The 14151-nt window shown below is 41.8% G+C and overlaps 1 protein-coding gene across 1 annotated transcript; it reads right to left on the bottom strand.

Annotated features, from left to right (window-relative positions):
* Nucleotides 1–5998: 5998 nt before the first annotated feature.
* Nucleotides 5999–9845, bottom strand: LOC311129090 (exosomal polycystin-1-interacting protein-like). Its single transcript, XM_084161359.1, has 3 exons — nucleotides 9729–9845; nucleotides 9462–9597; nucleotides 5999–7838 (listed from the first exon to the last, which is right to left on the bottom strand). Exon 3 carries the CDS (start codon nucleotides 7773–7775, stop codon nucleotides 7026–7028), a length of 750 nt encoding a protein of 249 aa, XP_084017485.1. The 5' UTR covers nucleotides 7776–7838; nucleotides 9462–9597; nucleotides 9729–9845; the 3' UTR covers nucleotides 5999–7025.
* Between the last annotated feature and the right edge of the window lie 4306 nt (nucleotides 9846–14151).

Here is a 14151-nt window from a genome sequence, read left to right as displayed (position 1 = left end):
CGTCTGCAAACTTGATGATTGAATTGGGGGACGCAGTCATGAGTGAACAGGGAGTACAGGAGGGGGCTGAGCATGCACCCTTGTGGGGCCCCAGTGTTGAGGATCAGCGAAGTGGAGATGTTGTTTCCTACCTTCACCACCTGGGGGCGGCCCGTCAGGAAGTCCAGGACCCAGTAGCACAGGGCGGGGTAACATCTCTGAAAAAGATACTGTAACCTACCTCGGTGTAAAGATCACCAAAAATCTTAAGGCTTTGAATGATCTTAATTTGAATCCTGTAACAATCTTTCAAAAATAAATGTTCCTCGTGGTTAGGGAGGGATTTAAGTCTTCAAGGGAGGGTGCTTTTATCCAAAGCTGAGGGGCTGTCTCGTGCATCCTATATTTTTTCATCTATTGACATCCCCAAATCCACTTGCTGTACCTTAGATAGGCTATTGTACAACTTCATATGGAAAAAACAAGCCACAAAAGATAAAAAGAGATGTTATCACCAACAGGGTTTGTGATGGCGGTCTAAATGTCTTAGACTTCACTCTCTCTAATCACATATCAAAAGTCAACTGGGAGAAAAGGTACTTTAAAAAATCCTAATAGTTTCTGGAATATTATACCTCATTTAGTTTTTCAAAAGCTCGGAGGGCTTAATTTTTTACTACAATGTCCCTATATTGTGGGTAAACTTCCTGTGAAATTGGCGGCTTTTCACAAGCAGGCTTTAATGTGCTGGGCTTTGCTGTGTAAACAACTTTTCAACACATAAATGTTTTATATGGAATAATGGGTCGATATTACATAGAAACAAGATGTTATTTTACTGTAACTGGTTCTCGAATAACATTGTCTGTGACGCGTACTGAGTATACGAAGAGGCAGACGCAGGAATTAACAATGTCAAGGTTTACTTAACAATGATAAAGAGAAATAACAAAGATAGAGAAAACGACACGAAGCTAAACAATCACACACAACATCATCCAAAACAGTCCAGGGCTAAATAGGGGTGGTGATGAGATGATGAGGTGCAGGTGCGCTGGAGATGATTAGGGTGCTTTGGGTTTCCATACCTGTGTAGCCGAGGTGGTGCGCTCAGACCGGTGGCTCAGTAGACCGACGAATCAGAGCGCTTGAGGGGAGCAACGGGAGGAGACGTGACATTGTCCTTGTCAGCCAATTAGTTAGTATTAGTGGGAATCTATTTACATGGAGAGAATTTATTGAAAGATACAATACTTTGAGGTTTCAAGCAAGGAATATGACACTGTTATAAAAGCTATACCTAGTGGGATAAAACCTTTACTTCAGAATAATGCATATTTTGGAACATCTCCTATTGTAAGCGATATCCAAGTGAATGGCATAGGTTTACTAGATAAGAAATTCAATAATCGTTTTTTAAGGGATATTTTCTACAGTAATTATGTTCCTTCTGCTATATTTTATTGGGCTTCATCATTTGATGTAAACTGGCGCCGTGCTTGGCTCACTCCACACAAATTTATGGTGACCAATAAAGTAAAGGAGATCTCCTTTAAGATTATCCATAGATTCTACCCGTGTAATAGCCTGATTTCTAAATATATACAGTGAGGGAAAAAAGTATTTGATCCCCTGCTGATTTTGTACATTTGCCCACTGACAAAGAAATGATCAGTCTATATTTATTTGAACAGTGAGAGACAGAATAACAACAAAAACATCCAGAAAAACGCATGTCAAAAATGTTATAAATTGATTTGCATTTTAATGAGGGAAATAAGTATTTGACCCCCTCTCAATCAGAAAGATTTCTGGCTCCCAGGTGTCTTTTATACAGGTAACGAGCTGAGATTAGGAGCACACTCTTAAAGGGAGTGCTCCTAATCTCAGTTTGTTACCTGTATAAAAGACACCTGTCCACAGAAGCAATCAATCAGATTCCAAACTCTCCACCATGGCCAAGACCAAAGAGCTCTCCAAGGATGTCAGGGACAAGATTGTAGACCTACACAAGGCAGGAATGGGCTACAAGACCATCGCTAAGAAGGCTTGGTGAGAAGGTGACAACAGTTGGTGCGATTATGGAAATAGGTATGGAAGAAACACAAAAGAACTGTCAATCTCTCTCGGCCTGGGGCTCCATGCAAGATCTCACCTCGTGGAGTTGCAATGATCATGAGAACGGTGAGGAATCAGCCCAGAACTACACCGGAGGATTTTGTCAATGATCTCAAGGCAGCCAGGCTCCAGAACTTAATCCCATAGAAAATCTGTGGAGGGAGCTGAAGGTTCGAGTTGCCAAACGTCAGCCTCGAAACCTTAATGACTTGGAGAAGATCTGCAAAGAGGAGTGGGACAAAATCCCTCCTGAGATGTGTGCAAACCTGGTTGCCAACTACAAGAAATGTCTGACCTCTGTGATTGCCAACAAGGGTTTTGCCACCAAGTACTAAGTAATGTTTTGCAGAGGGGTCAAATACTTATTTCCCTCATTAAAATGCAAATCAATTTATAACATTTTTGACATGCGTTTTTTGTTGTTATTCTGTCTCTCACTGTTCAAATAAACCTACCATTAAAATGATAGACTGATCATGTCTTAGTCAGTGGCCAAATGTACAAAATCAGCAGGGGATCAAATACTTTTTTCCCTCACTGTACCTGATGTTACTAGTGAATGCAGTTTTTGTGAACTAGAAACTGAATCTATTGAAGACTTATTTTGTAATTGTTTACATAGTGAGGTGTTCTGGACTGATGTACAACTATATCTTGGCAACAAAATGCATACAACCATTGAAATATCTAAGTTTGACATATTATTCTACTACACTGATTCCACAATTGAACGTCAGTATGTCATAAATCTCTTTATTTTATTAGGAAAATATTTCATACACAAATCAACATTTATGAAGAAAAAGCCCCTTTTTTATTTTTTAAAATCAGATTTGGAAAACTATTTAGCACAATTAAAACGTATATACAAAACAAAATGTCAAAAAATATTATTCGTTACATGTCTGTATTTGATTTGATATAAAGTGGATTTGTGTTTTTTAAAATATATATATATATATTTTTTTTCTTCTCAATTTCTGTGTAATCCCTCTGGCTATTCTGTTGTTTGTGTTTTACATGTTACTGTTAAAAAGAAAAGAAAAAAAAAAGTAGCAAGGAACCTAGCAAGTAAAGTCAAATAGAATAAATAGTAGATTATAGTGTTTTTGTAGATTCTTGTTTAAATAATTGATATTGTGTATTTCTCGTATGTATTGTTGTATAGCATCTTTCCAATTACCTACCTTAGCATTTGTTTATTTCTAGAATTATTTGAATTACACTGGCCTTTGTAGCTAACTAACTAGCTAACCTTAGGTCTCTCTGTCAATAAGAAGCAAGGATGGTTCAGTGCTATGTACTGGATTGTAACCACTGCTCCAATAAGCATACGTGAATTTGATCATTTTCCGACCTCCGTAATCGAGAGACTAGCTGCTAACAAGCTATTTTGGTTTGGTCAAAGATCTGTGGTTAGCTAGGTGCTAATGAAAATTAGCTAGATAACCACCGATTGTAGTTATGTGTACAACGCACGTTACCTTGCTTACAAGTCAAAAGAAAACCAGCATAGGCTAGCATAATTAATGTTGTGACCTTTTTATTGACAAGTCTTTCGTGAGCTAGCCAGCTAGTTAATGTTAGCTCACAGGTTGTGTAGTCATACACTATATACACAAACGTATGTGGACACCCCTTCAAATTACTGACTTCATTTGGCTTCAATGCACTATTGAGTCTTCACATTGGAATTAATGGTGTCACGTGATCGATAGGTTTGTCCCATTCATATACAGTATATACACTACCGGTCAAAAGTTTTAGAACCTACTCATTCAAGGGTGTTTCTATATTTTTACTATTTTCTTCATTGTAGAATAATGGTGAAGACATCAAAACTATGAAATAACACATATGGAATCATGTAGTAACCAAAAAAGTGTTAAACTAATCAAAATATATTTTATATTTCAGATTCTTCAAATAGCCTTGATGACAGCTTTGCATACTCTTGACATTTCCACCGGTCTAATGTCCATTGCTCGTGTTTCTTGGCCCAAGCAAGTCTCTTCTTCTTATTGGTGTCCTTTAGTAGTGGTTTCTTTGCAGCAATTCGACCATGAAGGCCTGATTCACACAGTCTCCTCTGAACAGCTGATGTTGAGATGTGTCTGTTACTTGAACTCTGTGAAGCATTTATTTGGGCTGCAATTTCTGAGGCTGGTAACTAATGAACTTATCCTCTGCAGCAGAGGTAACTCTGAGTCTTCCATTCCTGTGGTGGTCCTCATGAGAGCTAGTTTCATCATAGCGCTTGGTGGTTTTTGCGACTGCACTTGAAGAAACTTTAAAAGTTCTTGAAATGTTCCATATTGACTGACCTTCATGTCTTTTACCAAATAGGGCTATCTTCTGTATACCTTGTCACAACACAACTGATAGGCTCAAACGCATTAAGAAGGGAAGAAATTCCACAAATTAACTTTTAAGAAGGCACACCTGTTAATTTAAATGCATTCCAGGTGACTACCTCATGAAGCTGGTTGAGAGAATGCCAAGAATGTGCAAAGCTGTCATCAAGGCAAAGGGTGGCTATTTGAAGAATCTCAAATATAACATATATTTTGATGTTTGATATTTTGGGATGGCATATCACTGCAGAAGGCTGTGGTAGCCTTGCTGGTTAAGTGTACCTTGAATTCTAAATAAATCACAGGCAGTGTCACCAGCAAAGCACCCCCCACACCATAACACTTCCTCCTCCATGCTTTACTGTGGGAAATACAGATGCGGAGATCATTCGTTCACCGACACCGCGGCTCACAAAGACACAGAGGTTGGAACCAAAAATCTCAAATTTGGACTCCAGACCAAAGGACACATTTCCACCGGTCCAATGTCCTTTGCTTGTGTTTCTTGGCCCAAGCAAGTCTCTTCTTCTTAATGGTGTCCTTTAGTATTGGTTTATTTGCAGCAATTCAACCATGAAGGCCTGATTCACACAGTCTCCTCTGAACAGTTGATGTTGAGATGTGTCTGTTACTTGAACTCTGTGAAGCATTTATTTGGGCTGCAATTTCTGAGGCTGGTAACTCTAATGAACTTATCCTCTGCAGCAGAGGTAACTCTGGGTCTTCCATTCCTGTAGCAGTCCTCATGAGAGCCAGTTTCATCATAGTGCTTGATGGTTTTTGCGACTGCACTTGAAGGAACTTTCAAAGTTTTCCGGAGTGACTGACCTTCATGTCTTAAAGTAATGATGGACTGTCGTTTCTCTTTGGTATTTTACTAAATAGGGCTATCTTCTGTATACCCCTCCTTCCTTGTCACAACACAACTGATTGGCTCAAACGCATTAAGAAAGAAATTCCACAAATTAACAAGGCACACCTGTTCATTGAAATGCATTCTAGGTGACAACCTCATGAAGCTGGTTGAGAGAATGCCAAGAGTGTGCAAAGCTGTCATCAAGGCAAAGGGTGGCTATTTGAAGAATCTCAAATATAAAATATATTTTGATTTGTTTAACACTTTTTTGGTTACTACATGATTCCATATGTGTTATTTCATAGTTTCGATGTCTTCACTATTATTCTACAATGTAGATTGATGAGGAAAAATAATAATGTAATCCATTTTAGAATAAGGCTGTAACGTAACAAAATGTCGGAAAAGTGAAGGGGTCTGAATACTTTCTGAATGCACTGTACATATGCACACATCGCCCAGACACACACAATCACATGCACACATGCACACGCTCAAAGACTCTGGAGGATCTACAGAACAGAAGTGTTGGCTGCAGTCTTTGTTTGTGAGAGTGATTTTAGATTAATGATATGTTTAAGTCTCTCTCTGGATGTGAGATGGAAATGAAGAGCATATTGGTGCCATTCGTTTTCTGAGTAGAGAACTTCTTTTTGAGTTCCTAACACCTCTTTGCAAGGTCCTTTTTTTTACACCATGAGTACAATTTATTAACCCTTACTAGGCTGATCTAGGTCCCTGGTCAAGGTACTACTGTAAAAATACAAGAGTACAGACATGGTCCTTCTAGAACAGGATTGGGCAAACTACATTCAATCTGGCCCACGAGCCCATTCAATCCGGCCCGCGGGAGGTTAAATTTTTTTTTGGGGGGGGTAATAAAAAAAAATTTGCGGCCCTCCTTTCAAAATCCCAATGTGACCCTCGAGCCAAAAAGTTTGCCTACCCCTGTTCTAGAACATGAGCAGAAGAACACATTGTGGAACATAGGGATGAGAACACTCTACTCCAAGGTCGTTCCAGGACAACCCTGAATTATAGAACACCAGAAACAGAGTGACGTAATCAATCCAGCATGGGCCGGACCATTATCCAGATCAAACCAGTCCAGAACGCTTTTAGCTTAATCTTGAATAAAACCCCAACCAAGTCCAGCTTAATTAAGGTGGGTTCAGAACTGTACAGTCACGAAGAGTGAAGTCCATCGCCTGATGATCCAACAGGATTCTAACCAGGCTGGCCCATTTATAAGGCAGCCATCGTAACCTGTTTCAAAACAACATGTTTTAATAGGCCATCTGGACGCAATAACTGAGAGAAAAGAGCAGCTGGCAAATTTAACTGTCAGATAGCATTCATAACAGCAGGTCTAGAAGCTCTGTCAGTTTATGGATGCCGTGCTCGTCTTACTCTCTCCCCAACCCTTCCCCTCCCTCTCTCTTGCAATGATATTGAAATATGACTCCATCTTCTTCTCAGAGATGGTTGTGTTGTCTTGTTCAGAGGCCTCTTGAGGACATAGAATAGTGTTTTTTTTCTTCTTCCTGCACCGTAGAAACGCACCATATAGACAAACATTGAAAAGCAGCACAGCTCTCTGCACACCAAGCCCATCCAGTAACATCTGGGTGGATGGAGCTCTTGTAGGCACCTCAGTGTCATCCATCCAGCCCAGTCTTGTTTCCACAGATCTAGCTCTGAGCTCAGAGTCTATAGGTCTAGTATATGAAGGTGAGGAGGCAGTCCTGTTGGGGCTCCGGGGGCTGATCCAGGGTGGTGGAGGGGTACAGGGGCAGGGGCAGGTGGGGGAAGTGTTGGAAGAGGGTGGACAAAGGAGGGGCGCTCACACTGTAGGCCTTCAGGGACGACAGCCCGTTTAGCACTGACACATCCAGGAAGGATACATGGAGAACGGAGGAGGAGGGGGAGGCGGGGTCAGTGGAGGAGAGGCACCCCATCCCCTCCATATCCCTACTCCTAGAGGCGATGGTGAGGACCTGCTCCAGGTGTGGGGCGCCCTGGGCAGCACTGTGCACCCTCAGCCTACGGAGGCCGAACAGGGCCAGGTACTGGGTGGGGATGGCCAGGGTGCTGGTGCCACAGAAGGACAGGTGGAGGTCGGGCACCACGCTGCCGTTCAGCAGCTCTGTGAGGACCCAGGGCTCTCTGAGCCACACGGTCAGTCCGCCCTGCTCCCTCAGGCCACCGGGAGTCAGCTTGGAGCGCAGCACAGTGTGGCAGCTGCACAGCAGGTTTGCCAGCGCCTCGTCACAGTCCTGGATGTGGGCGGAGCAGCTGCAGTTCCGCAGGCTGTTGCTGTTTTCTGTGCTGTCGAAGAGCAGGGTGCTGTTGCCTGGGCCTGTGGTCGGGGTGACAGTTGAGGGGAGGAGTAGAACCCACAGAGTCCACAGCAGCCACGGCAACAGGGCAGGGGGACGGCGCCAAGAGGAGGCCCTGTTTAGAGACATCTCCAAGGCAACCAATTGGACAACATCTTCACCGAGTGGATATCCTGACGGCTGTATGTAAATCTGTATGATAGGAGGGAAAGTTATGTAAGTACATGTTTTTAAGGAGCTTTGGGTGTATATTAGGTTGAAATCACAACGTAGACACAAAGACCAATTCATAAAGCTAAATCGAAAGCAAGACAAATCATACCAGTGGGAAAAATGAGTCAGATTGCTCTCTGCCTCTTTGTCACAAAATAACACACAATTATACAGACTCTCCCTTGCTTAGAATAGCACATGATCCATCGCTGTTCTGTCCTACAGTAACCTAGCTGCTTCTGATTAACATCTCCAGTTTATTGGTATGAGGGCTGTGAGAGACAGCCAGCTGAATTCAGGTCTTCATTTCTAGGACAACCCAGGCTACCGCAGGGCAAGGTCCTTCCAGGCCCTGGGCTACTGCGGATGGCATTTGGCTGTCTATAAAAGTGCCTGCGCCGTGCTGCGCTGCGGTAAAGGCAGTGGTCAGTCACATTAAAACTGGCAGGAAAAATAAAACACTGCCTCTTTCTTTCCCCATTGTGGAGCAAAGGAAAAGTGGGATGAATAAGCCGTCTTGACTTCAATAAGTATTTTTTTTTTAACAAGGAGAGGACTTTCCAATGCTGTGATTCGCATCACGGTTGGACAAAATGTACTTAGATGGAAATAAATAAGGATGGATCTGGTCACAAAGAATCCTTATTATTTATCTCTTATATAAACTGCGTATAGCGCTGATCAGGGCTTCAGTTGCCAAAACAGTGCCAGGCTGGCATATTCAGACTATATTCTCTCTCTAATCTAAGAGGATATATTTGGTTGAAAATCCAGATTTACAGAGGATTGGCTATGTCAATCCCAATGCTCAGCTTTGCATCAACAGGTTGTATGCATTACACAGCACAAAATAACTTTAAACAGAATATGCCACTGGCCTTAAATCTAAACTAAAATCTCAGCAGCTGTGGCTTCATACAACACTATGTTAACTTACTCCCATTCTGTGCTAAGTGTCTGGCTGCTTCTAACTCCCTCTGCCTGCAGACACTGTATCCTTCAGTCACCTGACCCCTACTAAGTACACAGAACCACAGCCCAGTCTGCATTACCAGAGCCCAAGCTCTAATAGACTACTGTTCCCTTCATCCTCCAGACCACAGCCCTGACTCACAGGTCTGCAATACTAGAAGCCTATGCAGCTCTATAAACTCCTGTTTAGTTATCTTCCTCCTAATTTCCACTCCGTTACTGTCCAAGTCCCACTCATCCCTCTCTCCGTCTTATGTCACACCAGTCCTACTGTCTCCCTCTCTCTCTCCCTCCTTTCCCTCCCTTGCTGCAGGCTCCAGCTGCAGGGCCGGATGCTGAAGGAGAGGGAGGGAGGGAGGGAGGCTGCTGTTCCAGACAGCTATGAGCAGAAGCACAGAGCATTCCTCTGACATCATGTTCCACATGCGGCCGCAAGCAGCCACCCATTCCCCCCTCTCCCTCTCGCTCTCCAAATCCTCTCTCCAAATCCTCTCTCTCCTTCTCTCTCGTTTTCTATGTCTGTCACGTATACACACATGCACACACAGACATAAGGCAGGCACTTTAACAGATTCCCATAGGATAAATGACGCAAGAAGTGGCTTGACTATTAAATGTATGGCTACTTACAGGGATTGCGCTGGCGGTGGTCAGGGAGGCATGTTGTTGTCGTCTTCTCTGATGTTAGGCTTTTAGCTCTGCTCCTGACGCAGCAACTTAGCCTTCCACATCTGTTGGAAGACCCGCTGGAACTCCGCACCCCTGTCTAGCAGACGCAAGGGTGAGAAACGGTCAGCCCAGAGAGAGAGAGGCAGAGAGGGGGAGAGACAGAGAGCAGGGAGGAGAGAGAGAGAAGGAGAGGAGAAAGAAAGAAAGTTAGAGAGGACTTAGGCTTACGCTCTGAACATGGGACACCATGGACAGTCTTCAGTGATGACATGACAGACAAATTCTCTGCCCATTTTCTCCTCATGTCACTCGCTTTCACTCCCTCCCTCCCTTATTTCCTCCCTCTCTCTCTCTCTCTCCTCTTCTACTGGCTGCACCTTCCTCTCCATGTCAGTGATGCATCTCCAGCTTCCACCTGCTGTTAGAATATGGTACTACTAAAAACATTTTTATCACGCCATTCAGACTAATCGAGACCACTTTAATTATTAAAATAGCATTTCTATCTAATCATGTTATCTGACTACCATACATTTAATCTGACTTTTTTTCAATTAATACAAGCTGCAAAAAAGGAGACAATATAGCCAATGTGCATTATGTTCTTGTCCTTTGAAAAACTATGAAGACTTGGATTTGAAATAGGAGTATGTTGGCCTGTGACAGGGTAATGGCAGTACACAGTGGTCTCTTTAGGTCATACACTAGAGGGAGATGACATATGGCCTGATGGTACTCATTAATGTTACTGCCTTTACTGATTGTGTTTGTGTGTATGTGTACCAACTAGTACACAAAACACATTCTCTCCCAGAGAAACACATGCATATGTAAAAAAATATATACAAAAAAAAACATGCCCACAATACATATAATTATACTCATATGCATACTTATGTCTCTCTATGAATCAACAGCTGATAAACAGCAAAAATACCCAGTGTTAAATTAACACTAAAAGTGTGGACCCGAAGAGACACTGAACAGTGTTGAATTAACACACTGCTTAGTGTAAAGCTTGATTTGCATATTTCCCAGAGTGCTTTGCTGTTCAAGTGAATTGTAGCGTTACCACCAATGATTTAATTTGTTAGTGACAGAGACATGCTTGTTTCATTCATCAATGTTCAGTCCTATGGACTTCACCAAGTGAGATCCTAAGTGAATATGTGGTCCTCTGTAGCTCAACTGGTAGAGCACGGCGCTTGTAACGCCAAGGTAGTGGGTTCGATCCCCGGGACCACCCATACACAAAAATGTATGCACGCATGACTGTAAGTCGCTTTGGATAAAAGCGTCTGCTAAATGACAAAAAAAAAAAAAAAAAAAATTATGATAAAAAATTTATACAAAAGATTTTGATTTAAAAAAAAAAAAAAAAACTAAATAAAATAATAAAATGTCATAATTAACATTTTATATTTTAAAGGTCCTGAACAGTCATTCTGAAAAGTACTTTTTCTCTCATGGCTAACTACCAGCAGTGTTGCAGTTAAATCAGCTCAAGCTAATTTGGTGATCCACAAAGCAACTCAAACAACATTGAAATTGCAGGTCTCTTGTGATGCGGTTCACAGCAGCACTGATGGATGTGTTGACTTGACAACTGCTTCTATGATGTTGGTTACAAGGCGGTACTTATTTAAATTAGGTAAGCAAATATCATGTTACCATTGGTGTATTAAAATGAGAGTTAAGGTGTCCCCTTAATAATTAATCCCAAGTTTGACATGGGGGAGGGGACAAGTAACTTTAAGATCAAACTTTACCAATGTAGAAGCAACAGTCATTTTTCATACTTTGGTCATCATACTTTGATCTGGTTTCATCCAAACATGATTTTGACTGTTCATCATGACCTTTGACACTGTTCCAGTGTCTATACAGGTCCACACTTTGTGTTAATTTAACACTAGGAGAGTTTGCTGTGAGGTGGAAGCCGGAAACTACTAACATTGTGAAACTGAGGTGTGAAAAGAATGCAGACATAAAAAAAAGACATGTCGAAAACAGCAAAGGTCAAACAAACCACAACATAACTACCCCCCCCTTCCCGTTTGTCTTCCTAGGAACGTTGTGACAGAGGGGCTTATGGGTAAATATCAATGTCTCACAGGCTTGTTCCACTGAACAGATACGTCAGTGTGCAGCACCATGCATGATTTGTACTATTCAAACACTCTCAGTCATGACTCACTCACCAAAACACGCTAATACACTGTGTTTACTGACTAGTATATGAGCATGTTTGCCTCATTGAGAGTATGGGCACATTCGTTCATGTTTGTGTTTGTGTGGCGGCTGTGTTGCTAGCAACCAAGAAAACTGTCCACTGCAGGGAAGACAAAACAGATGGAAACTTTGGCTTTTCCACCGAGGTCCAGGGCTTAAGTGAGATCACTTCCTGGCTGTGTGGTTCCAGTAAGTGTCTGGGCGAGAGAGGAGATGAGATGCCAACGTGGTCGCCAGGACAGTGGAACACACTAGGACCCTGCCTGCCATGTAAAAAAGGCCATGGGCGGGTCGCTGGGCCTCTCCAAAACGTACACACACACACACACACACACAATCCCTAGGCCTAGTGGGTAATGTGGCTGGATGCTCCAATTTTTATTTAATTATTATATTATTTTTAGGGCTGTCAAAAATAGCGCGTTAACGACGTTAATTAGTTGTTTGCTGTTAATTACGTCAATTTTTTTAACGCATTTCACGCATGCGCAGTGTGACAAATTATTCAGGTCAGGAAAGTGGTTGGGAGCTAGAGGCGAGATGGAGCAAGGTGAGCAAAGTGGGCCTATTGACGGATTCAAATATAAAAAGAATGATGATGGTACAGTTAACAAGTACAAGGTTATTTGCAAGATTTGTAAGAAGGAGTTTCAATTTCACCGGAGCTGTTCAAGCTTGAAGTACCATGTCAACGCCAAACATGCGTTTGCTGGGCCGTCAGATTCTGTCATCGCAGCCCTGGACAATCAGGAGCACAAACTCGTTTTGCCGACCGCAGCAGAGTGGGATAAACTGCAGAGGCTGGAGACACTTCTAGAGCCATGCAGGTAAATCAGTCTGTAACTTATCAAATAACATCGCTTTGATTATTTTCTGGAATGAATTAAACCAAGTCAAATATCAATAACATGTATCTATGTAAAAAATAATGATGATGATAATAATAATAATAATAATAATAATAATAATAATAATATGTTGATAACCACTGTTCTAATAATACACTCTCTGTGTGCATGTGTGTGTTTGTGTGCGTAGGTATGTAACTGAGCTCCTGGGTGGAGAGGCCTATGTCTCCTGTTCTGTGGTACTACCTTCTCTCTGCCACTTGCGTCTCAAGATGGAAGCCTGTGATGAGGACCCTGCATATGTGGTGAGATTCAAGACCAAGTTCAAGGAGGACCTAGCATCCCGTCAAGAACAGCTCAACAATGCATGGCTCCAGATTGCTACAGTTTTGGATCCTCGTTTCAAATACTTGAAATGCCTGCCCAAGACAGACAGGGAAGAGGTGTGGACCACACTTGAAGGGATGCTGCAACAAGAATCACCCAGAAGGTCTTCACAGACACATGATGATGGGCCACCCAGGAAGAAAATCAGCCTTCTGCAAATGGGCTCAGATTCAGAATCAGAAGATGAAGAGGTCCAACCTGCCATACAGAGGTACAGAGCAGAGCCCACCATTAAATTGGAGGACTGCCCCTTGAGGTGGTGGGCATCTCATTCAGGAGCCCATGAGAAGCTGGCCTCACTAGCTCACAAATATCTAGCCACTCCTGCAACCACTGTTCCCTGTGAACGACTTTTCTCAGTTGCAGGTCACATTGTGAACAAGAAAAGGTCAGCTTTACTTTCAGAAAATGTGAACAAGTTAGTTTGCCTCAGCAACTGGCTGAAAGATGATGAAGCTCAGTAGATTTGAAAGGTGATGTTCAAACAAAAAGACCAGTTTCAGTGCAACATGTTATAGTAGTTAGCAACTGGATTTTTGAGCAACTGGATTAAAGAATGGAGGAAAAGGTAAAAGATTGTTCTTTGGTTTGATTTAAAAGTTTTATTGAAAATGTTTTTTTCCACAGATGACTCAAATTGTGCAAAAATGTGGTAGGTCACTGTTATGATTTGACTACATTTATTGCTTTCTGTTCAATTGAATACTGTAAATTGTACATCCTGGTTAAGAGGAATGCCAAAGAGGAAGTGATGGAACATTACAAAGACAAATATTATGGTGTGTAGTATGTTTCAGCTTGATTTAAAACACCATTATTTGGCTGTGTTAATAAACAGACATAATATGAAAATTATGTATCTGTGTCCTGTTATTTATCTTTTGGTATGCATTTCAGAAAAAAAATGGTTAGGATTCAGGTGTAATTGCAAATAGTGATTAATCATGATTAATCCACTAAAAATTCTGATTAATTTGATTAAAAATGTTAATCATTTGACAGCCCTAATTATTTTATATCCTATTTATATCCTAATCCTTGATATCCTTTGTCTGCCCTTATGGACTGCCCTCTTCAATTCAAACCACAGGTTTTAAATGGGGTTCAAGTCCGGAGACGGATATGGCCATTGCAAAATGTTGATTTTGTGGTCAATTAACTAGTTCTTTGTGGATTTAGATGTG

Source organism: Coregonus lavaretus (assembly GCF_964263955.1).
Source record: "Coregonus lavaretus genome assembly, chromosome: 5".
Classification (NCBI taxonomy): Eukaryota; Metazoa; Chordata; class Actinopteri; order Salmoniformes; family Salmonidae; genus Coregonus; species Coregonus lavaretus.
This window is presented reverse-complemented; position numbering and strand designations above follow the sequence as displayed.